General features: G+C 46.2%; 1 protein-coding gene across 1 annotated transcript; it reads left to right on the plus strand.

Annotated features, from left to right (window-relative positions):
- Positions 1-12,565: 12,565 nt before the first annotated feature.
- Positions 12,566-14,099, plus strand: LOC143585115 (uncharacterized). Its single transcript, XM_077066978.1, has one exon. The coding sequence runs from the start codon at positions 12,884-12,886 to the stop codon at positions 13,505-13,507; it is 624 nt and encodes a 207-aa protein (XP_076923093.1). The 5' UTR covers positions 12,566-12,883; the 3' UTR covers positions 13,508-14,099.
- The last annotated feature ends 13,684 nt before the right edge of the window (positions 14,100-27,783 follow it).

Consider the following 27,783-nt stretch of genomic DNA (forward strand, 5'->3'; position numbering starts at 1 on the left):
TTTATTTCTTTTTCTGCGCGAACATAATTCTTTTTGCTGATATCACTTGACTTGTTTTTGCGCAGTCACCAAGGATTATATCCACGCCGCTTATGATGATCAAGTGGAAGGTGGCTCCGTCGCGCTTGGCGCTGGGGAGGTGGGCTTCCCAGATCGCTTCGATGACATGTTCATCCCTGTCGATCTGGCATTTGACTTTGATAGCGACGCGCCTGGTAAGCCTTCGCACTTATGCTTATTCCTTTAGAATACCAAATTTTGCTAACACTTGTGTTGCATGTATTGTAGATGCGCTGGAGAACTACGAGCTGGAGCTCGCGGAGGAGGAGGAGGAGGAAGAGGAGGCGCCCCTACTAAAGCGCAAAGCTAAGGGAAAATCTGGCGCAGGGGGCAGTAAGAGACAAAAGAAAGATGACACCCCTGTCGCTCATCCCCGTGCTCAAACGAAGGGACCTAAGGAAACCCAGGTGTTTACCACCAGGGGTTCTTTAGCTTCCCTGCCTGTGAAAGTGGGCAGACCTCCTGTCCACTTGAGGTATGGTGGCGTCACCTCCTCCGTTCGCGCGGCTGAAGAGAGAAGCAGTGCCGCGCCTGCGACAGGTATACTTTGCTTATCTTCATCTGATTGAATTATTATTAAACCTTTGCTCCTTTGAATGTTTGCAGGACCGGCGACGGTTGCAGATCAGCCGCAGGCGCCACAAGGTGCTGAGGCTGCGCCGGGGTCTGCTTCGAAGTCCCCCGTTCTACCCTCTGAGAAGGGTAGAATGAACTTTATGGCGGTGTTCGCCGCGCGAACAGAATTGCGCCAAGGTATGTTTTGCACATTTGTCTTCTGAATTTTTTCTTTTGGATCCAGTCATAAACCAATTTTCCTTGTTGATTTGTTCATAGGAGTTGTAGCTGGCGTACAAGTTGCTGGTGACACTCCTGGCGCCGCTGGTTCTGGTCCTGCTCCTGCTAGTGCTGATTCTCCCCTTATTGGGATTACAAATGAGCAGGAAACCGTATTGCGCACCGAACTGGCGGCGTCGAGACCTCCCTCGCCTCCTCCTACGCGCAGCCCTCTCCGCGAGGCTGGTTTGGAGCCCTCCAGGTCGCAGGAGAAGAGGCCTATTGAAGAAGATGAGGAGGATGAGGGGGCTCAAGCTGAAGACTCCTTGGGAGACCGCGCCAGCCCTGCGATGCCACAAGAGTTCGCAGCGCAGACTTCTGGTGGGGCTGGCGCTGACTTTTCTGCTTCATCCCCGCAGGTATGTTTTAATTTGTTGCTCCGCTGCGCGTACCTCCATATAAGTATGTTTTATGACTTAGAACATTTCTTGTGTTTTGCAGGAAGGTGACCACGTTTACCGCCCGAGATGGAATATTAATGAAGACAGTTCCTTCCAATCCATGGGCGTATGCGAGGACTTCTGGGCTCATGCCGTGCCTCCTACTGAAAGGAGGTATCAGGAGGAGCGCACCCGCGCTGACTTGCTCAACGATCACATTTTCGCTGGGTCAGCTTTCTTTGCTGCCTCCCAAGAGCTTCATCGTGATTATATTAAAGTACGCGATGCTCTTGTGGCAGCCCAGCAAGAGGCTAAGGTGGCTGCCTGGAACCTTTCTGATGCTCGCGCACGAGCTGAGAAACTCCAGGCGGAGCTCAGCGAAAACCGAGCAAGTGCCAACACCGCCTTTATTAAGCGCGGGCATGAGCTCCAAGCTGCGCGGGAGAAGCAGCAGGTGGCGGAGGCCGAAGTTGCCAAGTACGCGCGGAGAGTGCGTGACTTGGAACTGGAGGCGGAGGCGCGTGACCAAGCTATCGTCCAGAGTATCACTGAGAAATCATCACTGGAGAGCGAGGTTGCGCGCCTGAAGAAGTATTTGGCGGCCGCGCAGGCCGATAGAGATGAGGCCTTGGCGACGGCAGCGTCCAGCCGGGAAGCACTTGATGCTGCGCAGGCGGAAAAAGAAGAAATTTTGGCGGCAGCAGCGTCTGATAGAGAGGAGCTAAAAAAGACCAAGGAAACTGTGGAGTTATTAAACTCCCAGGTTCCTGCCCTCGAGACGTCTGTTGCTGGCCTCGCGCAGGATCGCCAATGGCTGGTGTCACAGGGCATGACTCGTTGCGCTTTGGCGATGAAATATTCTGGCGAGTTTCAGGCCCTTGTGATGGACTGCAATGCTGCCGCGCGCTTGGTAGGTCGAGCTGAAGGGTTTACGGATGGGTATGAATATGGCATGTTGAAGAAGAACCCATCCGAGTACCCTTACAAGAGCGACGCGGCCTGCGCGGACATGGCCGCGGTGGGGGAGAAGTATATGAATACTCCCATCCCCATCCTTATGCAGGTACCTTGACCCTAATGAGTTTTACTTGATTAATTTTCCAAGTGTTTTGTACTCAGTACTTTTCTAATGATTTGCAGATAGCTGCGCTTGCTGACCAGCCCGACCTCGGCGCGCTAAAGAAGTTGCTCGATGAATGCGAGAGGGCTGGTGGCGATGATGGTGGCGCGGGGGATGTTGCCCCTGCCAGCGGCTCTGGCGCGGCGAAAGAATCTGCTCCTGACACCGTCGTGATAGAAGACTCCATTGAGGAGGAAGAACTTGACTATGGTCAATTCGGAGATGAGGAGCGGGCCGCGCCAGATGCTGAGGGAGATGATGAGGGTGATGAAGCGGCTGACGTCGACGTGGAGACTTGAGAAGCCCTTCATCAAATTTTATATATATTTTTTTTTTTATACTTGTAATTTGTAACTCATCATACTTGTAAATTTCAATTGTATGGAATGAAACTTGTTTTCTCTTTTTCACATCTTGCGCATTTCCATTCATCTCTTCATGTTTGCTTGTATAGATATAAGATATGCTTGCACGTTAAAATAAGAACAAGGTTGTAAGGAAATTATTTACTTAACCATAGTCTTATTTTGTAAGTGGTTTCGCAGTATCTTGTTTATGCTGACATGCGCGATATCTTTTCTCAATTCCTTTTTTGCGCGTCGTTGTCGCGCGGTTTTTATATGGAAGTATGAGTTTTAGCCATTACATGTCAGCATGTGTTACCCAGATATCCACTATGATTCCGCGCGCGACCTCGACCTGAGACTTTAACAACTATGATATGGCATGTACTTTGCCTTAGTTGTGTTTAAGGATTTTTATGATCAGGCTGCGCGGGATGTAAGATGGATGTTTGTGAGTGTTTTGAGCTAAGGCTCTTTGTTTTGGGCTAAGGCCCTGACGTTTTTAGAGTTAAGACTCATTAACGTGTTTGAGCTAAGGCTCGTAGGTTTGGGCTAAGGCCCTGACGTTTTAGAGTTAAGACTCGTTAACGCGTTTGAGCTAAGGCTCGCGCATGTATGTTTTACTTCGTTTTATTTTGTTTTGAAGTCAATATAGTGTTGTCATATTGCTCCAAATTAATAAAGGAAGTGTGAAACATGTATGCAAAGGTAATAGAACAAATATTGAAAGATAGCGCGAATCATCATTCATGATGGCTTAAAAGCCTTGATTACATATTTGAACTTTTACATGAAGCATTTTCTAAGCTGTGCCGCGTTCCACGCGCGCGGTATCTTTTTTCCATTCAAATCTTTTAAAGTGTACGCGCCTTTCCCCAAATCTTCTGAAATTTGATAAGGTCCCTCCCAATTGGGGGACATTTTTCCTGGGGGTATCGTGCGGCTAGCTTCATTGTTTCGAAGGACAAAATCATTTTTCTTGAAGTGACATTCTTTAACGCGCTGATTATAATATTTTTCCAGCTTTTTCTTGTATTTGGCTTCATTGATGATAGCCGCTTCTCTGCGTCCTTCAAGCAAGTTGAGGTCCAATCTTCTTTCGCGCTCGTTATTAGTCTTGCTCATCATGAGTACCCTATGGGATGGGCATCCAATTTCTGCTGGAATCATAGCCTCTGTCCCATAGGTTAGGCTGAACGGGGATTCGCCATTGCTAGTTTTGCTTAATGTCCTGTGCGCCCACAGGACATTAGGTAACTCTTCGACCCAAGAATGGGATTCTCCCTCCAACCTTTTCTTCAGCCCATTTAACAAACTTTGATTCGCGCGCTCCACTTGGCCATTCCCCTGAGGGTGGTAGACCGAAGTGAAGATTTGGTTGATGTGCAATTCTTTGAGCCAGCTGGATATCTTCCTGTCAGTGAATTGTTTGCCATTGTCGCTCACAATTTCCATAGGAAGGCCAAAACGGCAAATGATGTGGCTCCAGATAAATTGCTTCATCGCCTCAGCTGTGATTTTTGCTAGTGGCTTGGCCTCAACCCATTTAGTGAAATAGTCTACCGCCACTACCAAAAATTTCACTCGCCTTTGCGCTTGCGGCAGGGGCCCCACAATATCAATGGCCCATTTGTGGAAAGGCCATGCGGAGGTCACTGGAATCAAGTTGTTCTTTGGCCGCATGGTGTTTTGCGCGTAGCTCTGACATGCCTTGCATTTTTGTATTTCTTTTAGCGCATCCAAGTACATGCCTGGCCAATAGTAGCCCGAGCTCATTGCCTTGGCAACCACCATGCGCGGGCCAGCGTGTATTCCGCAGATTCCTTCGTGAATCTCCCTAATCACATAGCTTGCTTCTTCAGCATCCAGGCATTTCATGAGTGGTCCAAGATAAGAGCGTCGATATAATGTACCATCAAGTAGTTCATAGTTCTGCGCCTTGTGTCTTATCTTTCTCGCCTGTGCGCGATCGTCCGGTAACTTCCCCTCCTTCAGGAATTCCATTATTGGAGTTATCCAGGATGAAGGGGTTGTATGAATTACAAGGACAGATTGCGTTTGCACTGACGGGTTGCTCATCACTTCCACCCTGACATCTTTGCCAAAGTGATCAAAATTAGTTGATGCCATCTTACTCAACGCGTCTGCGGCCTTGTTTTCGCTGCGCGAGATGTGTATGATTTTGAAGAAGTCAAACTGCTCAACGAGCTTTTTTGCCTGCTCTAGATATAGAGGCATGGTGTTCTCCTTGGCATCATAAAGGCCATTGACCTGTGCAGCTACCAAGTAAGAATCAACATGGGCCTCTAGCCTTTTAACTCCAAACTTGCGCGCAATGCGCAGACCAGCCAGCAGGGCTTCATACTCAGCCTCATTGTTGGTACTCTTGAAGTCCAACCTAATAGCATAAGTATATTCATGATTATCAGGGTCCACCAGTTTGAGGCCTGCGCCGGACCCTTCGCTGTTGGAGGCCCCATCAGTGAATAGCCTCCAAACATCTTCTTCATCATTTGCTCGCGGAGGGTCCACCTCGCGCTGAGCTTCTTCAATCTTTCCCTCTGGGATTTCCGTGATGAAATCCGCTAAAACTTGACCCTTTATTGCTGGACGGGGCTTATAGGTGATCGTGTGTTCACCTAATTCCAGCGCCCACTTTGTCAGCCTTCCGGAGAGCGCGGGGCGTCGCAAGACTTGCTGGATGTTGTAACCAGTCAGAACTTCAATAGGATGACCATTGAAGTATCTATGGAGCTTGCGCGACGCGTGTGTTAGTGACAAAACTAACCTTTCCATGATGGAATAGCGCGTCTCAGGATCTGTCAGCACCCGACTCACATAGTATATTGGCGTTTGGATCCCCTTGCGATCCACCAATAATACTGCGCCGATTGCGCGGTCTCCAGCTGACAGGTACAATGTAAGGGTTTCGCCAGGAAGTGGAGCTGTTAGCGCGGGCAGCTTTATGAGACATTCTTTTATCTCACTGAAAGCTTGCTCAGCCTCAGGCGTCCACTTGAATTGGCTCTTCTTCAAGCAATTCCTCAAAGTGTTAACGAATGGAGTAGATTTGCTGGCGTGGTTCGCTAGGAACCTGTTGATTGACACCAATCTACCATTCAGCTTCTGAACCTCTTTCATGGTGGATGGTGAAGGCATGTCAAGGATGGCTTCCACCTTTTCAGGGTTCACCTTGAAACCATCCTTAGTGACCATTACACCAAGAAATTTCCCCTCTTCCGCGCCGAAAGTACATTTGCTCGGGTTGAGCTTCATGTTAACTTCCGTTAGGCGCTGAAGAGTTTCCTCGATGTCTTTGAGCATTTGTCTCTCCTCCCTGCTCTTGATCACCAAATCATCAACGTAGACTTCTAGATTTCTTCCGATTTGTTCATTGAAAACCGAATCCATAAGTCTCTGATAGGTTGCGCCCGCATTCTTCAAACCAAAGGGCATTTTTGTGTAACAAAAAACACCCTTGTCGGTTCTGAAGGCAGTCTTGTCTTCGTCCTGTGGTGCCATTTGAATCTGGTGATAGCCTTTGTAGGCATCCAGGAAACATTTGAGCTTGAATGGCGCCACGGAGTCCACCTTTGCGTCGATGTTTGGGAGGGGGTAACAGTCTTTCGGACATGCTTTGTTGAGGTCCTTGAAGTCAATACACATCCTCCATGACCCGTTGCTTTTCTTTACCATCACAGGATTGGCTACCCACGTCTGGTGTCGGATCGGGCGGATGATGTTTGCTCGCAACAGGTCCTCCACTTGCTCATTCATGGCCTTCGCCTTTTCATCCCCCATGATTCTCTTTTTCTGAGCAATTGGCTCCACCGACTTGAACGTGTTAAGAGAATGTTGCGCCAAGTCTCGCGGGACCCCCTTCATATCGGAGTGTTGCCACGCGAAAACCGACGTGTATTTTGTGAGCAACCTTTTCATTCTCAATCTCGTTTCGTCTGAAATGGTAGCGCCAATTGTGACCGTTTGCTCTGGGAATTTTAGGTTTAAAATCCACTTCTCTGGCGCATTGTCCGCCATTGGAAGTTTCATTCTCCCTTCCCGCGGCGTACTTGTCACTGCGCACAAATGATCGCGGTAAACAAATGTTACGCCTGTTGGTGTAGGGAACCCCAATGCGCCGTGCGCTGGCGACGGTACAGCATTAAATTGGGCAATCGTTCCCCTACCCAGGATCATATTGTGGCATGACGTGGTGGGCAAGACCAAGAAGTTGACAACTTCGGCTCGCTTGTGCTCATCATCCCCCATAGTTAGTTCAAACTGAATTTGACCTAGGGGATGGATGATTTCATTTGAAACACCACAGATTGGTGCGTTCACAATTTCGAGCCGCGCTTGGTCTGCCGGGTCTAACTTTCTGAAACATTGCTCATACATAATGTCAGATTCGCTTCCAGTGTCCACCAGGACCTTTGACACTTCGTAATGAGCAATGTGTGTGGTGATGACGAGAGGACTGCTTATTGAAGGGCCTCCCCTGATTCTTGGGAAGATGACTTGCTGCTCGCGCCAATCTCCGTGGATTTGCGCGCTTCTCTTTTTTGACGTCTGCCCTTGTCGTCCCCCCTCAGCCACACAGATTCTTTTGTATTTCTTGCTGGCAGAGGCTCCTTCCGGTTGCTCATCTTCTATTCTTGGGTTTTTCACCAAGTGAGCCAGCCTGCCTGACTTTACATACTTCTCGATCGCATCCTTTAAATGATGGCATGCGTCGGTGTTGTGGCCCGGGGACTTGTGAAATTCACAATATTTGCCACTGTTTTGCGGTCCCTTGTAGTGTAGTTGCTTGGGGGGCTTGAATTGGACATTCTCAGTACTTAACACCTGTGAAGGTGTTTTAGTGAGGGAAGTCCATATTCTTGGCAGAGGTCTGCTAGGATCTCTGCCGCCCTCCCTCTTGTCACCCTCCCCGCGACTGCGAACATCTTTTTGGGGCTGGGGTGAGCTTGGTTGCGCTAGCTTTTCTGCGGAAGAAAAACTTGTTGGCTGCAACCTGGACCATACAGAGTTCTGTTTGGCCCTCTTCTCTTTGCTGCGCGGTGATTCAGCCTGATGCGCTCTTTCTCTTGCCCTATCTTGGGCAATCTGTTTTTCATTTCTCGCGAAAACTCGTGATGCCTCCATTAACTTGGCCCACGTGGTGGGCATTCCATCTTTGCTTACGAGAGCTCGGCGGAGTTGATCACTGCGCGCAGCCTTGTATAAAGGCCACGCGCAGGAGCTGCTCAGTTATACCCCCGATTGCCAGGGACTCCTGATTGAAACGAGTGATGTAATCTTCAATAGTTTCATCATTCCTGCGTACGCAGTGCATGATGTCATCAGGATCGCGCGTGTGCCTGCGCTGCTGTACGAAGTGGGCTTGGAACTTTTCTAATAGTTCCTCGAACCCATCAATTTGCCCAGTCGGCAAGCTCTCGAACCATACCCGCGCTGCGCCCGTGAGGCAGCGAGCAAACATATGACACCATGTTGGCATCGTCCAGCTCTCTAGGTTTCCCGTGTTATAGAAACCTTGCAAAAAGTCATCTGGATCTGTTGTGCCATCATATTTGCCCAGACCACTTGGCATCTTGGTCTTGTGCTGGATGGGAGCCTGCGCGATGCGCGCAGTAAACTTTGAGTGTTTTATCAAGATGGCTGGTCTGTAGGGTGTGGTTACGTCCACTTGCCCTCTGACCGGTGGGCTGTACGGCATGTGCAGATCCAGATCTGCTCTGGCTCCAGGCGCCATGTTCACAGGCGCGCGGAGCTGTGAGCCTCCTGCATGAGTATCCCGTGTCTTTCTCATGCTATGCACTTCTTTATCACTGAACTCAGTGTGTGCAGTGTGAACAGAATGTCCTTCTTCCGGCGCGGCGGCCTTTTTGTAGTCTGCTTATCAAACGCTTGCCTTTGTGTTTGGTCGGCTAGCTTCTTCTGTTTGACCATTTCATTGTACTTTTCCATCAGACGCCGCTGCTCGTTTATGAGCCATTCATTCGGATCATTTGTTTCTTCTTCTGGACCCATTGGTCCTTTCAGTTTCGCGCCGGCCATATTTTGTAACGTGAGATCGTCTGGAGGAGTTTCCGTCTGCCCGTGAGGAGTTGTGATGAAGGGACGGCTACTGGTGGGGCGCGTAGAATTACGCGGCCCCCTCAGGAACTGTTGTCCCTCATTAACATCCCCACATTCAATATCCTCCAGAACTTGATCAACGTTATGAACGCCAGAAACCATGGTGATTGATTTTTTTTTTGTAGATCTGATTAGATCTGATTGCCGTTTGTAACAGTGGATGGCGCCAATGAAGAAACGTGGATCTACTCGCTGGTAGCAGATCTACTTTCCTCGGGTGTGATTATACTATTTCACCAATGGTTCTTCTGGATCTGTGTTCTTCCACCTACAAAATGAACAGCGCCTATACTTACCCCTCAGAAAGGGACAGAGGGGTCCTCTTTGGGGTAACCCTCCGGCGTGAGAATAAGTATATGTAGGAGAAGATGATAATGTGAGAGTAAGGGAATTTGGAGAGTATTGCTTAATAGCTGAATACTGTATGTTACTCTGTATGATTATGTGATTGTCTTTCTGTGTATATGAGAAAGTAACTGACTAGAGCTGTCTGTCAGCGAATGTAATTGAATATGCTTCAATGTGAATCAATGTCTTCTCCATAACTGTGTACGTTATGATGTATTTATAGTGCTAGGGTTTCCACTGATTGAGCTGAGACCAAATTAGGGTTTTGTTGGCCTCCTCCAATCGATTTGCGCCACGTGTCCCTGGAGACACCTGGTGCTTTTTCATTGGTTATGATCACGTGGTAACCCATGAGTCATGCTGAGCTGTCCACCTTTCATTTAGCAGCTGTCAACATCAGCATATCCTTATTCCTTAAAAAGATGCCTTCTGGAAGGTTGTCTGACGTGCACAATCAAGGTTGCCCTAATCCTGATTTGGATAAGGACGAGGTTGATTATGTGCACGTGTGATATGCGCCCCTCCTGAGGATGCGCGAGGTCTTCTCTTTATTCTCACGCGCAGATATTTCATGCGCAGATGTGATATGCACGAGCATGTGATATGCGCCGCGCGCTGGTGCGCCGCGTGCATATGTGATGCGCGAGCATATGTGTGCCTGGGCAGATGTGATATGCATGAGCATGTGATATGCGCCGCGCGCATATGTGTGCCTGGGCATGTTTTGTATGCGCCATGCGCATAGGTTTTGGCTTTGTGCCTTCATAATGTGTTTATCTTGTGGGTTGACCCGCCTTGCTCGGTGTTGAGGCGGGTACATACCTCTTCAATACTCTTAAATGATACCCCAAGTGCCAAACTTGACGATTGTCGAGAAACTGCTAGTCTTGCGAAGCCTTGGCCCTAAAATAGACACCAAGTACCGAGCTTGGAGATAAGTAGAAGAATTAAAAATATTTTAAGGGATTGGTTATTAAATTAAGAATCTTTAAATGAGCTGCAAAGTTCCGGGCTTGATGTTAAGTCGAGGAATCGCCATTCTTGTAAAGGCCTGGTTGGGGAAAAAATAGGAATCATAATATTGACATGGCCCAAGTGGAATATTTCTAGTAATTACCATTTAAAATGAGACTTATCAACAATGTTTCTGGAATTGGATAGTTGATATTCACCCACTTAATTCGGTTAATTACTCGTTGAGTGAGTGAGTAACATAACCTATTTTAACAACCCATAGGTGGTTATTACATGAGTTCTATAATTGTCCAAGAGTTGTGTAGATTAGGATTTGGTAATTCAAGGTTAATCATTACAACTCAACTAATATTAATTGATATTTTAAGTATAATACAAAGGTTGTTTTTACTAATCTATCAATGACAATTCACTTGATAATTTAAGGGATTGTCTTATCTTTAAAGTGAGTTATCTTATTAATATTTTTCATAAACCACTTGCTTACATAATGATCTTTTAGTGGAGGTCGGGAAGTTATGCAAATATCTTTTTTTTTAATTATCATGGAGTAACATGGCTTAGGAATAAGGTGTTATTCCCACATTTGATCACTATAGCAAGCTAATATCACACGAATACTAATTCATTGTTAAAACAAAGTTAAGAGGAGTTTAAACCAAGATGATACACTTTAATCTTTTATCTTCCATCTAAAAATATAAAAACCCAAAAATATTGTCTTTTTAATTTATGTTTTTAATTTCTGCCTAAACTTGCTTTTCAAAACCAAAACTATCATGATATTCACTTTCAGTTTAAATAAATATAACGATTTAGTAGTAAAAATCAAACAAGGGTGTCCGTGGATCAATAATTTGTTCTTACCTATACATTACTACATATAATATATGTATACTTGCTTATTTGTGTGTAGTTTAGTTAAGATAATAATCATTTTTATAATATTAAAACTAGACATTGTGTGAATAAATCTTTGAAAAACATAACACTTTTTATACTACTTCCACATCGCATCATGGTGTTAGTGGTGGTAGTGGAGCAGAGACTGCTTCACAAAAGGAGATGCCACGAACGGATCCCCAATCTGATCCTGCTAAGAAAATAAGAGACGCAGACGTTGCGTTGGAAAAGGACTACTAATCACTTTTTAATGGTAGCCAATGTGCAGGTACAGTATCTCCAGTTCAAGAAGATAGTGATGATGGAATAAACAACTCCCTTAATCCGGACACGCTGGATCATGTTGTCAACATGTTCAACAGCCTATTACTGTAGTGGCTCTTCCCGCAACCGTTGTTGAAGCTTCTCAGCTATATCAGCGGCCAATCTACCATGGTGAACCGTTTATGCCCAACTTGTTCCATGACTTCATATGCTGGGAATTTGATAACACCAGGGAGGTTATCAACCATTGCAAGAGAATGCACTTCCTTCGATTATTTGATGAACATGAGCTGACGACTCTAAGCAAGGAAGATCTGCTGAAGTTGTACAACTCTCCTCTTGCCACGGTGTTAGATGTTCGAAGGGACAACGCTGACGAGGAAAGTTGAGAAATTCAACAATTTTGTTCATTATCTTTTTGACCATCAACTATTCGATTATGACTCTCCCTTTAAATATGAGACCGACTGAAGACGGAAGCTAAGAAATAATACTAAAGACTATAGGAGGATTGTAGGACCCTGTTTTGTATTGTAGTGTTTTGTATTATTCACGATGTAACTTATTAGCTTTCGTTTTGTTGTAATAATGTTTGGGCCTAGGCCATGCAATAGAGCCCATTGGGCCGGATATAATGAAGAAATAATGTTATGGCTTGCACTATACATAGTGCAATCATACCCTTGCATAATAAACTTTTTTTTTTTTGAAAAGCTTCTTATCCTTATTTTACCAACTCTCTCTCTATTCTCGTCTCTTTACATTTCAGGTAATAACAAAACACAACAAGATCTGAAATCTTGATTTGCTACAAGTGATATCCGTTAGCTTGTAGTTTAAATTGATTCAAGAACATTTGATCCTGTGTCTTGGAACTACAATCACCTAATAGATATAATTAGTCTCTTTATCAAGATACTTAGTGAATGGTTTTTGTAACCACCATTGGAGATTTTTTTTTAATCAAAACTAGCTAAGATAAATAATACCAACTTTCGTTTACCAAATTGCACCTGTAAATAGGTTTAGTAATAAATAAAACTTAACTTGTTAGAGATTAGTTTTTTAAAATTTCATAATAATGTCAAATTTACATTAAATTTTACATTTAATTCCTCATTTGTTAATACGAGAGAGACGTAATTAATCCGCCTTTTTTTCATTTATTTTTCTTTTATCTTGGTAGGAAGGAATAAGTGAATGAGCGTTAAAGACAATGTAAGAAATTAAAAAAAAATAATAATAATAACAAAGAAATGAAAATAACACTTGACAATGTTGATGTGCTGGATGCTTACAGGATTTTTTGTTTCATCTCCAAATTTCTTTTATAATAAATCAATTTCCTATTTAAGCATTTTTTTTTCTTCACATTTTTATCCTCCAAACATTCTCCTCCCCATTAAAGCTTTTCTAGTTTCTACAATAAACTTGCTAATTACTTTCGCCTTTCCACCTACAACCATTAACTAATTAACCCTAGCAACACCACCACTGTGTACAGCATCTTGTGGATGTGGAACCCTAATTCAGTGGCGGCAAACTCTCAAGAAGAAGATGATTCATGGGAGGTGAAAGCCTTTGCAGAAGACACCAGAAATGTGATGGGAACCACTTGGCCTCCAAGGTCCTACACTTGTACATTTTGTAAAAGAGAATTCCGATCGGCGCAAGCTCTCGGGGGCCACATGAACGTCCACCGCCGCGATAGGGCTCGCCTCCACCAAGCTCAACCTAACTTTACAAACCCTAATATAAGTTCAGCTACTGCTTCTACTCTCTTAATTCCAACTCAAGAACTTGTTGCAAATGGTGGCCTATGCCTTCTCTACTCTTTACCAAAACCTAATGGGATTTTTGACCCTTCATCTTTAAATAATCTCCAAGGCAGTCCCTCTACTCTTTTATCCATTTCACCTCGTCCCGGTATTGATGAAGGCATCGATTATCCAGCATTCGTGGCTCCACGTAGCTTCAATTCTTCGTTGTCAGATTCAAGCTACACTGAAGCATCCGCATCAACGAGCTTTAAAAGCAATGAAAAAGTTAGTCTTGACAAAAAAAGAAGAAAGACTGATTCCGCAATTGAAGGTATCGATCTAGAGCTTCGTCTAGGATGCAGCTCTATGGGTTTTTGAAACACATCTATAGTGTGTTTTTGTGTGTGAATGTGTGTATTGTTTCTTGTTTTTGTTTTCAGTCTTCAATATCCTTTTGTTTTTCATCTGAAGGAGTTTTATTTTTTTTTATTTCTTCGTGATTCAACAAGAAGGAAAATGATACCAATTTCCTTCACTTTACACATTTCAATCATCTAAATAAATATGGTGAGTGAGTTTTTTTCATTTTTTTTTTATGTTTTTGGATGATAACTATATATTTAGCACACAAGAATATTGTACATTAAGAAAAAGAAATGTATTTTAAGTTGAATAATATAAGGGATGCTTTCGAGGTAAATAATTAAAAAGTATAATAAGAATGTTCACAAGGAGTGTCATTTTCATGTGCAAAGTCATTTCATTGTGATATCTGTCAACTATTATCCGCAAAGCATTTTTGTTGCTAGTGCTATATATATATTAGTGAAATTAAAATGAAAATGATGATTGTATTAGTAGATGTTTATAGTTTTTACAAATTAAGAAAAGGGTGTGATCTTAATTAATTATATTACTAGAACTATAAGGGTGGTGGGAGTTGTCCTTCCATCCTTAACCATCTATAACGTTCTCTTTTTTCCACGTCAGCATCACGTAACTTTGACCCAAACCATATTTCAACCCTAGATATAGTCATCAATCATCTCAATCCTTCTTTCAAGTTTCAACCATCAATTTGTAGAGACAGAGAGAGTGGAACGGGAGAAGTGAAACTTATACCCCATGACGGGATGATTTTTTTGGGGGTTGAGACACACGGGCCAGTTCCTGTGGGGCCGAGACACCCCAGTGCCTCAAAGGTGACTCCTCCATCCTCCCTAGCGTAACTGATTTCAGATCCTTAAACTTCCAATCTTCTGGCACATGTTAACTTCAAAAGAATTTCTTTAAATACTCTCTTATATGTTATAAAAGTGCTGCTAAGACCGATTGTGGAGAGGACAAGGCTGTGTTTTCGCTCCTGGTCATGATCAATCACGTACGGGAAGCTAACTGATCATACCTGCTGCGTCAAACAATAGCATCCACCAACAAATTAGACGCATTTCATCTACTGAATAATTGATAATCTTAAGTATGTTTACGAAATATAAACATAATACATTAATACCTGTTTCCTTCTGGTATTTTTGAATTAAGTATGCTTTATACTTAGCCGTTCAGTAATTTATATATGTTTTATTTACGGCTATATAATCCATAAATTGTTGAAAAGAACTACTAACTAGATTGTTTATAGTAGAGGTGGCAATGGGAGTGGGTTGGGTTGTGAAGAAACGTGGATCTACTCGCTGGTAGCAGATCTACTTTCCTCGGGTGTGATTATACTATTACACCAATGGTTCTTCTGGATCTGTGTTCTTCCACCTACAAAATGAACAGCGCCGTTACTTACCCCTCAGAAAGGGACAGAGGGGTCCTCTTTGGGGTAACCCTCCGGCGTGAGAATAAGTATATGTAGGAGAAGATGATAATGTGAGAGTAAGGGAATTTGGAGAGTATTGCTTAATAGCTGAATACTGTATGTTACTCTGTATGATTATGTGATTGTCTTTCTGTGTATATGAGAAAGTAACTGACTAGAGCTGTCTGTCAGCGAATGTAATTGAATATGCTTCAATGTGAATCAATGTGTTCTCCATAACCGTGTACGTTATGATGTATTTATAGTGCTAGGGTTTCCACTGATTGAGCTGAGACCAAATTAGGGTTTTGTTGGCCTCCTCCAATCGATTTGCGCCACGTGTCCCTGGAGACACCTGGTGCTTTTTCATTGGTTATGATCACGTGGTAACCCATGAGTCATGCTGAGCTGTCCACCTTTCATTTAGCAGCTGTCAATATCAGCATATCCTTATTCCTTAAAAAGATGCCTTCTGGAAGTTTGTCTGACGTGCACAATCAAGGTTGCCCTAATCCTGATTTGGATAAGGACGAGGTTGATTATGTGCACGTGTGATATGCGCCCCTCCTGAGGATGCGCGAGGTCTTCTCTTTATTCTCACGCGCAGATATTTCATGCGCAGATGTGATATGCACGAGCATGTGATATGCGCCGCGCGCTGGTGCGCCGCGCGCATATGTGATGCGCGAGCATATGTGTGCCTGGGCAGATGTGATATGCATGAGCATGTGATATGCGCCGCGCGCATATGTGTGCCTGGGCATGTTTTGTATGCGCCATGCGCATAGGTTTTGGCTTTGTGCCTTCATAATGTGTTTATCTTGTGGGTTGACCCGCCTTGCTCGGTGTTGAGGCGGGTACATACCTCTTCAAGCCCCCCCAGTCTAATGTGTGTCTTATCTCGCGCGAGCGCGGTAAGATAGATATTAGACTTACTGTTTTGGTCTTTTAATGGGGTTTTGTCGTTTTCTTGGTTGTTTTCATCGTTGCGCGAAGTTCTATCCATTTGGTTGAAACGAAGGGTCCAAACACGTGGTTGGTTGGTGGTGACGTGCGCCGTAAACGTGTCAGACGTTTCGTGTGCTCGAGGTGCTACAGTTGCCTTTCATGTCCCCTCGCACAGCTGTCTGGAACACGTGTCGCGCTCGCATTGGTTTGCACCTGCGAGTGGGGGCGCGTCTCTGCTCCGTGGCAGGTCGGTTACATTTTTATGTCCCCTCAACAGTGTCAAGGACACGTGCCGCGACCACGTTGGCTTACAGCTGCGAGTGGGGGCGCGTGAAATCCGATCAGTTGCCAAATTTCTCTCTCCTGGGCCTATAAAAGCAGGCCCTTAAGAAATTTTCTATCTTCATCTTCATTGTTGCAAATTTTCGAATTTCTGCCTTTCATATTCTGATTTGAGTGTATTCATCGTTTCGAATCCTCGATTATCTGCTGCTGTAGTTGTGTGTCTGATAGTTCAGACTCCTCTAACCCCTCAATCACCTCTATTGCCTCTCGAAGACGCCGTGTGAAATCTGTGGTGATGTCGACATTGAAGCAAAAGGGCAAGGGGAAGAGGGTTGTTGAGACCACATCGGAGGAAGTAAGGAGGACCAAGGTGGTGAGGAGGTGGAATGAAATCCCCTGCAAATTGAGGCAGGCTGATCTTGACAGCCTTATCGCCTCTCAGGGCTTTTCCACCCTGTTTGGCTGCATGTTGCCTGTGGCCGGGCAATCGGCGGCGGACCCGCCTGCCGGTTATATATCCTTATATAGCCATTTTTTCACCCACTGCAACCTTCGTCTCCCGATGACAAGGTTTGTGGGTGCACTGCTGCAGTTCTATGGGATTCATATATCCCAAGTCCATCCTTTTGGACTTGTGCGCATGACTCACTTTGAGTTCATGTGCAAATCCCAGCGCGAGGAGCCTACCCCTCGGCGCTTTCAGTATTTTTACAAGCCCAAGATCCAAGACAATTGGTTCTCTTTTGTTCCTCGCAGTCAGAAGGTGAAGTGCTCCACTGCTTCATTCAAGAGCCTTCATGACTGGTCTGAGAGGTTCTTCTACATTAGGGCTGGTGTGATACCCATCCGTATGACCATGCGCTCCATCTCTTCTGCGCCTGCGGATGTGGGTGTCCTCAAGAACCCAACTGGCGCCTGGGTTAAGAAGCTGTCCACTGAACCATCCCCCGCCAAGAGCATTCGTGAGGAGGCGCTGGTGGGGGTTGGTATGAGCAAGAGGTGGGCGGACAGCTCGCTTGAGCCCGTTATCCAAGTCGACGGGTTGTGTAAGTTTATTTCATTGCTTTATTTCTTTTTCTGCGCGAACATAATTCTTTTTGCTGATATCACTTGACTTGTTTTTGCGCAGTCACCAAGGATTATATCCACACCGCTTATGATGATCAAGTGGAAGGTGGCTCCGTCGCGCTTGGCGCTGGGGAGGTGGGCTTCCCAGATCGCTTCGATGACATGTTCATCCCCGTCGATCTGGCATTTGACTTTGATAGCGACGCGCCTGGTAAGCCTTCGCACTTATGCTTATTCCTTTAGAATACCAAATTTTGCTAACACTTGTGTTGCATGTATTGTAGATGCGCTGGAGAACTACGAGCTGGAGCTCGCGGAGGAGGAGGAGGAGGAGGAAGAGGAGGCACCCCTACTAAAGCGCAAAGCTAAGGGGAAATCTGGCGCAGGGGGCAGTAAGAGACAAAAGAAAGATGACACCCCTGTCGCTCATCCCCGTGCTCAAACGAAGGGACCTAAGGAAACCCAGGTGTTTACCACCAGGGGTTCTTTAGCTTCCCTGCCTGTGAAAGTGGGCAGACCTCCTGTCCACTTGAGGTATGGTGGCGTCACCTCCTCCGTTCGCGCGGCTGAAGAGAGAAGCAGTGCCGCGCCTGCGACAGGTATACTTTGCTTATCTTCATCTGATTGAATTATTATTAAACCTTTGCTCCTTTGAATGTTTGCAGGACCGGCGACGGTTGCAGATCAGCCGCAGGCGCCACAAGGTGCTGAGGCTGCGCCGGGGTCTGCTTCGAAGTCCCCCGTTCTACCCTCTGAGAAGGGTAGAATGAACTTTATGGCGGTGTTCGCCGCGCGAACAGAATTGCGCCAAGGTATGTTTTGCACATTTGTCTTCTGAATTTTTTCTTTTGGATCCAGTCATAAACCAATTTTCCTTGTTGATTTGTTCATAGGAGTTGTAGCTGGCGTACAAGTTGCTGGTGACACTCCTGGCGCCGTTGGCGGCGCCGCTGGTTCTGGTCCTGCTCCTGCTAGTGCTGATTCTCCCCTTATTGGGATTACAAAGGAGCAGGAAACCGTATTGCGCACCGAACTGGCGGCGTCGAGACCTCCCTCGCCTCCTCCTACGCGCAGCCCTCTCCGCGAGGCTGGTTTGGAGCCCTCCAGGTCGCAGGAGAAGAGGCCTATTGAAGAAGATGAGGAGGATGAGGGGGCTCAAGCTGAAGATTCCTTGGGAGACCGCGCCAGCCCTGCGATGCCACAAGAGTTCGCAGCGCAGACTTCTGGTGGGGCTGGCGCTGACTTTTCTGCTTCATCCCCGCAGGTATGTTTTAATTTGTTGCTCCGCTGCGCGTACCTCCATATAAGTATGTTTTATGACTTAGAACATTTCTTGTGTTTTGCAGGAAGGTGACCACGTTTACCGCCCGAGATGGAATATTAATGAAGACAGTTCCTTCCAATCCATGGGCGTATGCGAGGACTTCTGGGCTCATGCCGTGCCTCCTACTGAAAGGAGGTATCAGGAGGAGCGCACCCGCGCTGACTTGCTCAACGATCACATTTTCGATGGGTCAGCTTTCTTTGCTGCCTCCCAAGAGCTTCATCGTGATTATATTAAAGTACGCGATGCTCTTGTGGCAGCCCAGCAAGAGGCTAAGGTGGCTACCTGGAACCTTTCTGATGCTCGCGCACGAGCTGAGAAACTCCAGGCGGAGCTCAGCGAAAACCGAGCAAGTGCCAACACCGCCTTTATTAAGCGCGGGCATGAGCTCCAAGCTGCGCGGGAGAAGCAGCAGGTGGCGGAGGCCGAAGTTGCCAAGTACGCGCGGAGAGTGCGTGACTTGGAACTGGAGGCGGAGGGGCGTGACCAAGCTATCGTCCAGAGTATCACTGAGAAATCATCACTGGAGAGCGAGGTTGCGCGCCTGAAGAAGTATTTGGCGGCCGCGCACGCCGATAGAGATGAGGCCTTGGCGACGGCAGCGTCCAGCCGGGAAGCACTTGATGCTGCGCAGGCGGAAAAAGAAGAAATTTTGGCGGCAGCAGCGTCTGATAGAGAGGAGCTAAAAAAGACCAACGAAACTGTGGAGTTATTAAACTCCCAGGTTCCTGCCCTCGAGACGTCTGTTGCTGGCCTCGCGCAGGATCGCCAATGGCTGGTGTCACAGGGCATGACTCGTTGCGCTTTGGCGATGAAATATTCTGGCGAGTTTCAGGCCCTTGTGATGGACTGCAATGCTGCCGCGCGCTTGGTGGGTCGAGCTGAAGGGTTTACGGATGGGTATGAATATGGCATGTTGAAGAAGAACCCATCCGAGTACCCTTACAAGAGCGACGCGGCCTGCGCGGACATGGCCGCGGTGGGGGAGAAGTATATGAATACTCCCATCCCCATCCTTATGCAGGTACCTTGACCCTAATGAGTTTTACTTGATTAATTTTCCAAGTGTTTTGTACTCAGTACTTTTCTAATGATTTGCAGATAGCTGCGCTTGCTGACCAGCCCGACCTCGGCGCGCTAAAGAAGTTGCTCGATGAATGCGAGAGGGCTGGTGGCGATGATGGTGGCGCGGGGGATGTTGCCCCTGCCAGCGGCTCTGGCGCGGCGAAAGAATCTGCTCCTGACACCGTCGTGATAGAAGACTCCATTGAGGAGGAAGAACTTGACTATGGTCAATTCGGAGATGAGGAGCGGGCCGCGCCAGATGCTGAGGGAGATGATGAGGGTGATGAAGCGGCTGACGTCGACGTGGAGACTTGAGAGGCCCTTCATCAAATTTTATATATATATATTTTTTTTTATACTTGTAATTTGTAACTCATCATACTTGTAAATTTCAATTGTATGGAATGAAACTTGTTTTCTCTTTTTCACATCTTGCGCATTTCCATTCATCTCTTCATGTTTGCTTGTATAGATATAAGATATGCTTGCACGTTAAAATAAGAACAAGGTTGTAAGGAAATTATTTACTTAACCATAGTCTTATTTTGTAAGTGGTTTCGCAGTATCTTGTTTATGCTGACATGCGCGATATCTTTTCTCAATTCCTTTTTTGCGCGTCGTTGTCGCGCGGTTTTTATATGGAAGTATGAGTTTTAGCCATTACATGTCAGCATGTGTTACCCAGATATCCACTATGATTCCACGCGCGACCTCGACCTGAGACTTTAACAACTATGATATGGCATGTACTTTGCCTTAGTTGTGTTTAAGGATTTTTATGATCAGGCTGCGCGGGATGTAAGATGGATGTTTGTGAGTGTTTTGAGCTAAGGCTCTTTGTTTTGGGCTAAGGCCCTGACGTTTTTAGAGTTAAGACTCATTAACGTGTTTGAGCTAAGGCTCGTAGGTTTGGGCTAAGGCCCTGACGTTTTAGAGTTAAGACTCGTTAACGCGTTTGAGCTAAGGCTCGCGCATGTATGTTTTACTTCGTTTTATTTTGTTTTGAAGTCAATATAGTGTTGTCATATTGCTCCAAATTAATAAAGGAAGTGTGAAACATGTATGCAAAGGTAATAGAACAAATATTGAAAGATAGCGCGAATCATCATTCATGATGGCTTAAAAGCCTTGATTACATATTTGAACTTTTACATGAAGCATTTTCTAAGCTGTGCCGCGTTCCACGCGCGCGGTATCTTTTTTCCATTCAAATCTTTTAAAGTGTACGCGCCTTTCCCCAAATCTTCTGAAATTTGATAAGGTCCCTCCCAATTGGGGGACATTTTTCCTGGGGGTATCGCGCGGCTAGCTTCATTGTTTCGAAGGACAAAATCATTTTTCTTGAAGTGACATTCTTTAACGCGCTGATTATAATATTTTTCCAGCTTTTTCTTGTATTTGGCTTCATTGATGATAGCCGCTTCTCTGCGTCCTTCAAGCAAGTTGAGGTCCAATCTTCTTTCGCGCTCGTTATCAGTCTTGCTCATCATGAGTACCCTATGGGATGGGCATCCAATTTCTGCTGGAATCATAGCCTCTGTCCCATAGGTTAGGCTGAACGGGGATTCGCCATTGCTAGTTTTGCTTAATGTCCTGTGCGCCCACAGGACATTAGGTAACTCTTCGACCCAAGAATGGGATTCTCCCTCCAACCTTTTCTTCAGCCCATTTAACAAACTTTGATTCGCGCGCTCCACTTGGCCATTCCCCTGAGGGTGGTAGACCGAAGTGAAGATTTGGTTGATGTGCAATTCTTTGAGCCAGCTGGATATCTTCCTGTCAGTGAATTGTTTGCCATTGTCGCTCACAATTTCCATAGGAAGGCCAAAACGGCAAATGATGTGGCTCCAGATAAATTGCTTCATCGCCTCAGCTGTGATTTTTGCTAGTGGCTTGGCCTCAACCCATTTAGTGAAATAGTCTACCGCCACTACCAAAAATTTACTCGCCCTTGCGCTTGCGGCAGGGGCCCCACAATATCAATGGCCCGTTTGTGGAAAGGCCATGCGGAGGTCACTGGAATCAAGTTGTTCTTTGGCCGCATGGTGTTTGGCGCGTAGCTCTGACATGCCTTGCATTTTTGTATTTCTTTTAGCGCATCCAAGTACATGCCTGGCCAATAGTAGCCCGAGCTCATTGCCTTGGCAACCACCATGCGCGGGCCAGCGTGTATTCCGCAGATTCCTTCGTGAATCTCCCTAATCACATAGCTTGCTTCTTCAGCATCCAGGCATTTCATGAGTGGTCCAAGATAAGAGCGTCGATATAATGTACCATCAAGTAGTTCATAGTTCTGCACCTTGTGTCTTATCTTTCTCGCCTGTGCGCGATCGTCCGGTAACTTCCCCTCCTTCAGGAATTCCATTATTGGAGTTATCCAGGATGAAGGGGTTGTATGAATTACAAGGACAGATTGCGTTTGCACTGACGGGTTGCTCATCACTTCCACCCTGACATCTTTGCCAAAGTGATCAAAATTAGTTGATGCCATCTTACTCAACGCGTCTGCGGCCTTGTTTTCGCTGCGCGAGATGTGTATGATTTTGAAGAAGTCAAACTGCTCAACGAGCTTTTTTGCCTGCTCTAGATATAGAGGCATGGTGTTCTCCTTGGCATCATAAAGGCCATTGACCTGTGCAGCTACCAAGTAAGAATCAACATGGGCCTCTAGCCTTTTAACTCCAAACTTGCGCGCAATGCGCAGACCAGCCAGCAGGGCTTCATACTCAGCCTCATTGTTGGTACTCTTGAAGTCCAACCTAATAGCATAAGTATATTCATGATTATCAGGGTCCACCAGTTTGAGGCCTGCGCCGGACCCTTCGCTGTTGGAGGCCCCATCAGTGAATAGCCTCCAAACATCTTCTTCATCATTTGCTCGCGGAGGGTCCACCTCGCGCTGAGCTTCTTCAATCTTTCCCTCTGGGATTTCCGTGATGAAATCCGCTAAAACTTGACCCTTTATTGCTGGACGGGGCTTATAGGTGATCGTGTGTTCACCTATTTCCAGCGCCCACTTTGTCAGCCTTCCGGAAAGCGCGGGGCGTCGCAAGACTTGCTGGATGTTGTAACCAGTCAGAACTTCAATAGGATGACCATTGAAGTATCTATGGAGCTTGCGCGACGCGTGTGTTAGTGACAAAACTAACCTTTCCATGATGGAATAGCGCGTCTCAGGATCTGTCAGCACCCGACTCACATAGTATATTGGCGTTTGGATCCCCTTGCGATCCACCAATAATACTGCGCCGATTGCGCGGTCTCCAGCTGACAGGTACAATGTAAGGGTTTCGCCAGGAAGTGGAGCTGTTAGCGCGGGCAGCTTTATGAGACATTCTTTTATCTCACTGAAAGCTTGCTCAGCCTCAGGCGTCCACTTGAATTGGCTCTTCTTCAAGCAATTCCTCAAAGTGTTAACGAATGGAGTAGATTTGCTGGCGTGGTTCGCTAGGAACCTGTTGATTGACACCAATCTACCATTCAGCTTCTGAACCTCTTTCATGGTGGATGGTGAAGGCATGTCAAGGATGGCTTCCACCTTTTCAGGGTTCACCTTGAAACCATCCTTAGTGACCATTACACCAAGAAATTTCCCCTCTTCCGCGCCGAAAGTACATTTGCTCGGGTTGAGCTTCATGTTAACTTCCGTTAGGCGCTGAAGAGTTTCCTCGATGTCTTTGAGCATTTGTCTCTCCTCCCTGCTCTTGATCACCAAATCATCAACGTAGACTTCTAGATTTCTTCCGATTTGTTCACTGAAAACCGAATCCATAAGTCTCTGATAGGTTGCGCCCGCATTCTTCAAACCAAAGGGCATTTTTGTGTAACAAAAAACACCCTTGTCGGTTCTGAAGGCAGTCTTGTCTTCGTCCTGTGGTGCCATTTGAATCTGGTGATAGCCTTTGTAGGCATCCAGGAAACATTTGAGCTTGAATGGCGCCACGGAGTCCACCTTTGCGTCGATGTTTGGGAGGGGGTAACAGTCTTTCGGACATGCTTTGTTGAGGTCCTTGAAGTCAATACACATCCTCCATGACCCGTTGCTTTTCTTTACCATCACAGGATTGGCTACCCACGTCTGGTATCGGATCGGGCGGATGATGTTTGCGCACAACAGGTCCTCCACTTGCTCATTCATGGCCTTCGCCTTTTCATCCCCCATGATTCTCTTTTTCTGAGCAATTGGCTCCACCGACTTGAACGTGTTAAGAGAATGTTGCGCCAAGTCTCGCGGGACCCCCTTCATATCGGAGTGTTGCCACGCGAAAACCGACGTGTATTTTGTGAGCAACCTTTTCATTCTCAATCTCGTTTCGTCTGAAATGGTAGCGCCAATTGTGACCGTTTGCTCTGGGAATTTTGGGTTTAAAATCCACTTCTCTGGCGCATTGTCCGCCATTGGAAGTTTCATTCTCCCTTCCCGCGGCGTACTTGTCACTGCGCACAAATGATCGCGGTAAACAAATGTTACGCCTGTTGGTGTAGGGAACCCCAATGCGCCGTGCGCTGGCGACGGTACAGCATTAAATTGGGCAATCGTTCCCCTACCCAGGATCATATTGTGGCATGACGTGGTGGGCAAGACCAAGAAGTTGACAACTTCGGCTCGCTTGTGCTCATCATCCCCCATAGTTAGTTCAAACTGAATTTGACCTAGGGGATGGATGATTTCATTTGAAACACCACAGATTGGTGCGTTCACAATTTCGAGCCGCGCTTGGTCTGCCGGGTCTAACTTTCTGAAACATTGCTCATACATAATGTCAGATTCGTTTCCAGTGTCCACCAGGACCTTTGACACTTCGTAATGAGCAATGTGTGTGGTGATGACGAGAGGACTGCTTATTGAAGGTCCTCCCCTGATTCTTGGGAAGATGACTTGCTGCTCGCGCCAATCTCCGTGGATTTGCGCGCTTCTCTTTTTTGACGTCTGCCCTTGTCGTCCCCCCTCAGCCACACAGATTCTTTTGTATTTCTTGCTGGCAGAGGCTCCTTCCGGTTGCTCATCTTCTATTCTTGGGTTTTTCACCAAGTGAGCCAGCCTGCCTGACTTTACATCCTTCTCGATCGCATCCTTTAAATGATGGCATGCGTCGGTGTTGTGGCCCGGGGACTTGTGAAATTCACAATATTTGCCACTGTTTTGCGGTCCCTTGTAGTGTAGTTGCTTGGGGGGCTTGAATTGGACATTCTCAGTACTTAACACCTGTGAAGGTGTTTTAGTGAGGGAAGTCCATATTCTTGGCAGAGGTCTGCTAGGATCTCTGCCGCCCTCCCTCTTGTCACCCTCCCCGCGACTGCGAACATCTTTTTGGGGCTGGGGTGAGCTTGGTTGCGCTAGCTTTTCTGCGGAAGAAAAACTTGTTGGCTGCAACCTGGACCATACAGAGTTCTGTTTGGCCCTCTTCTCTTTGCTGCGCGGTGATTCAGCCTGATGCGCTCTTTCTCTTGCCCTATCTTGGGCAATCTGTTTTTCATTTCTCGCGAAAACTCGCGATGCCTCCATTAACTTGGCCCACGTGGTGGGCATTCCATCTTTGCTTACGAGAGCTCGGCGGAGTTGATCACTGCGCGCGCCTTGTATAAAGGCCACGCGCAGGAGCTGCTCAGTTATACCCCCGATTGCCAGGGACTCCTGATTGAAACGAGTGATGTAATCTTCAATCGTTTCATCATTCCTGCGTACGCAGTGCATGATGTCATCAGGATCGCGCGTGTGCCTGCGCTGCAGTACGAAGTGGGCTTGGAACTTTTCTAATAGTTCCTCGAACCCATCAATTTGCCCAGTCGGCAAGCTCTCGAACCATACCCGCGCTGCGCCCGTGAGGCAGCGAGCAAACATATGACACCATGTTGGCATCGTCCAGCTCTCTAGGTTTCTCGTGTTATAGAAACCTTGCAAAAAGTCATCTGGATCTGTTGTGCCATCATATTTGCCCAGACCACTTGGCATCTTGGTCTTGTGCTGGATGGGAGCCTGCGCGATGCGCGCAGTAAACTTTGAGTGTTTTACCAAGATGGCTGGTCTGTAGGGTGTGGTTACGTCCACTTGCCCTCTGACCGGTGGGCTGTACGGCATGTGCAGATCCAGATCTGCTCTGGCTCCAGGCGCCATGTTCACAGGCGCGCGGAGCTGTGAGCCTCCTGCATGAGTATCCCGTGTCTTTCTCATGCTATGCACTTCTTCATCACTGAACTCAGTGTGTGCAGTGTGAACAGAATGTCCTTCTTCCGGCGCGCGCGGCCTTTTTGTAGTCTGCTTATCAAACGCTTGCCTTTGTGTTTGGTCGGCTAGCTTCTTCTGTTTGACCATTTCATTGTACTTTTCCATCAGACGCCGCTGCTCGTTTATGAGCCATTCATTCGGATCATTTGTTTCTTCTTCTGGACCCATTGGTCCTTTCAGTTTCGCGCCGGCCATATTTTGTAACGTGAGATCGTCTGGAGGAGTTTCAGCTGCCCGTGAGGAGTTGTGATGAAGGGACGGCTACTGGTGGGGCGCGTAGAATTACGCGGCCCCCTCAGGAACTGCTGTCCCTCATTAACATCCCCACGTTCAATATCCTCCAGAACTTGATCAACGTTATGAACGCCAGAAACCATGGTGATTGATTTTTTTTTTGTAGATCTGATTAGATCTGATTGCCGTTTGTAACAGTGTATGGCGCCAATGAAGAAACGTGGATCTACTCGCTGGTAGCAGATCTACTTTCCTCGGGTGTGATTATACTATTTCACCAATGGTTCTTCTGGATCTGTGTTCTTCCACCTACAAAATGAACAGCGCCGTTACTTACCCCTCAGAAAGGGACAGAGGGGTCCTCCTTGGGGTAACCCTCCGGCGTGAGAATAAGTATATGTAGGAGAAGATGATAATGTGAGAGTAAGGGAATTTGGAGAGTATTGCTTAATAGCTGAATACTGTATGTTACTCTGTATGATTATGTGATTGTCTTTCTGTGTATATGAGAAAGTAACTGACTAGAGCTGTCTGTCAGCGAATGTAATTGAATATGCTTCAATGTGAATCAATGTCTTCTCCATAACTGTGTACGTTATGATGTATTTATAGTGCTAGGGTTTCCACTGATTGAGCTGAGACCAAATTAGGGTTTTGTTGGCCTCCTCCAATCGATTTGCGCCACGTGTCCCTGGAGACACCTGGTGCTTTTTCATTGGTTATGATCACGTGGTAACCCATGAGTCATGCTGAGCTGTCCACCTTTCATTTAGCAGCTGTCAACATCAGCATATCCTTATTCCTTAAAAAGATGCCTTCTGGAAGGTTGTCTGACGTGCACAATCAAGGTTGCCCTAATCCTGATTTGGATAAGGACGAGGTTGATTATGTGCACGTGTGATATGCGCCCCTCCTGAGGATGCGCGAGGTCTTCTCTTTATTCTCACGCGCAGATATTTCATGCGCAGATGTGATATGCACGAGCATGTGATATGCGCCGCGCGCTGGTGCGCCGCGCGCATATGTGATGCGCGAGCATATGTGTGCCTGGGCAGATGTGATATGCATGAGCATGTGATATGCGCCGCGCGCATATGTGTGCCTGGGCATGTTTTGTATGCGCCATGCGCATAGGTTTTGGCTTTGTGCCTTCATAATGTGTTTATCTTGTGGGTTGACCCGCCTTGCTCGGTGTTGAGGCGGGTACATACCTCTTCAGGTTGGATTTGGGTGATGCTTCAGGATGGGTATGGGTCAGGATGGATTTTTTAAATAGAGGTTTAAGATGGATATGGGTCAAGATGGGTAAAACTAACTCATCTTGACCAAAGTGAAGGTTTGACATACAACGTGTTTTAAAAACCCCTCAAAAGAATATTCAAAAAAACTAATAAAAAAATTATAACTTAAAATATAAATAAAAAACGCAAAATGTAAAATAACTAAAATGTTTCCCCCATCATCCTCTTTCTTTAAAAAAAAAAAATTGTACCGGTTAATGTTCGAGTTTTTCGCGGGTTTTTTTCGGTTCGGTTTTGTTTTTTTTCATTTCGGTCGGTTTCGGTATCTACTCGGTTTCGATTTCTCAGTTTTTTCGGTTTCATTGTTGTTTTGTTTTAGTCAGTTTTTTCGGTTTCATTTCGATTCATTTCTTTTATTTTGGTCAGCTTCGTTTCACTTTTTTTGTTTCGTTTTGG

Source organism: Bidens hawaiensis, unplaced genomic scaffold (genome assembly GCF_021521415.1).
Source record: "Bidens hawaiensis isolate Kalapana, Puna unplaced genomic scaffold, B.hawaiensis_p1.1 tig00033567_1, whole genome shotgun sequence".
In the NCBI taxonomy this organism is placed as follows: Eukaryota; Viridiplantae; Streptophyta; class Magnoliopsida; order Asterales; family Asteraceae; genus Bidens; species Bidens hawaiensis.

Excerpts from the sequence above, each read along its gene's own strand:
- LOC143585115 (XM_077066978.1), top strand. The coding sequence starts at position 12,884 with ATGTGGAACCCTAATTCAGTGGCGGCAAACTCTCAAGAAGAAGATGAT.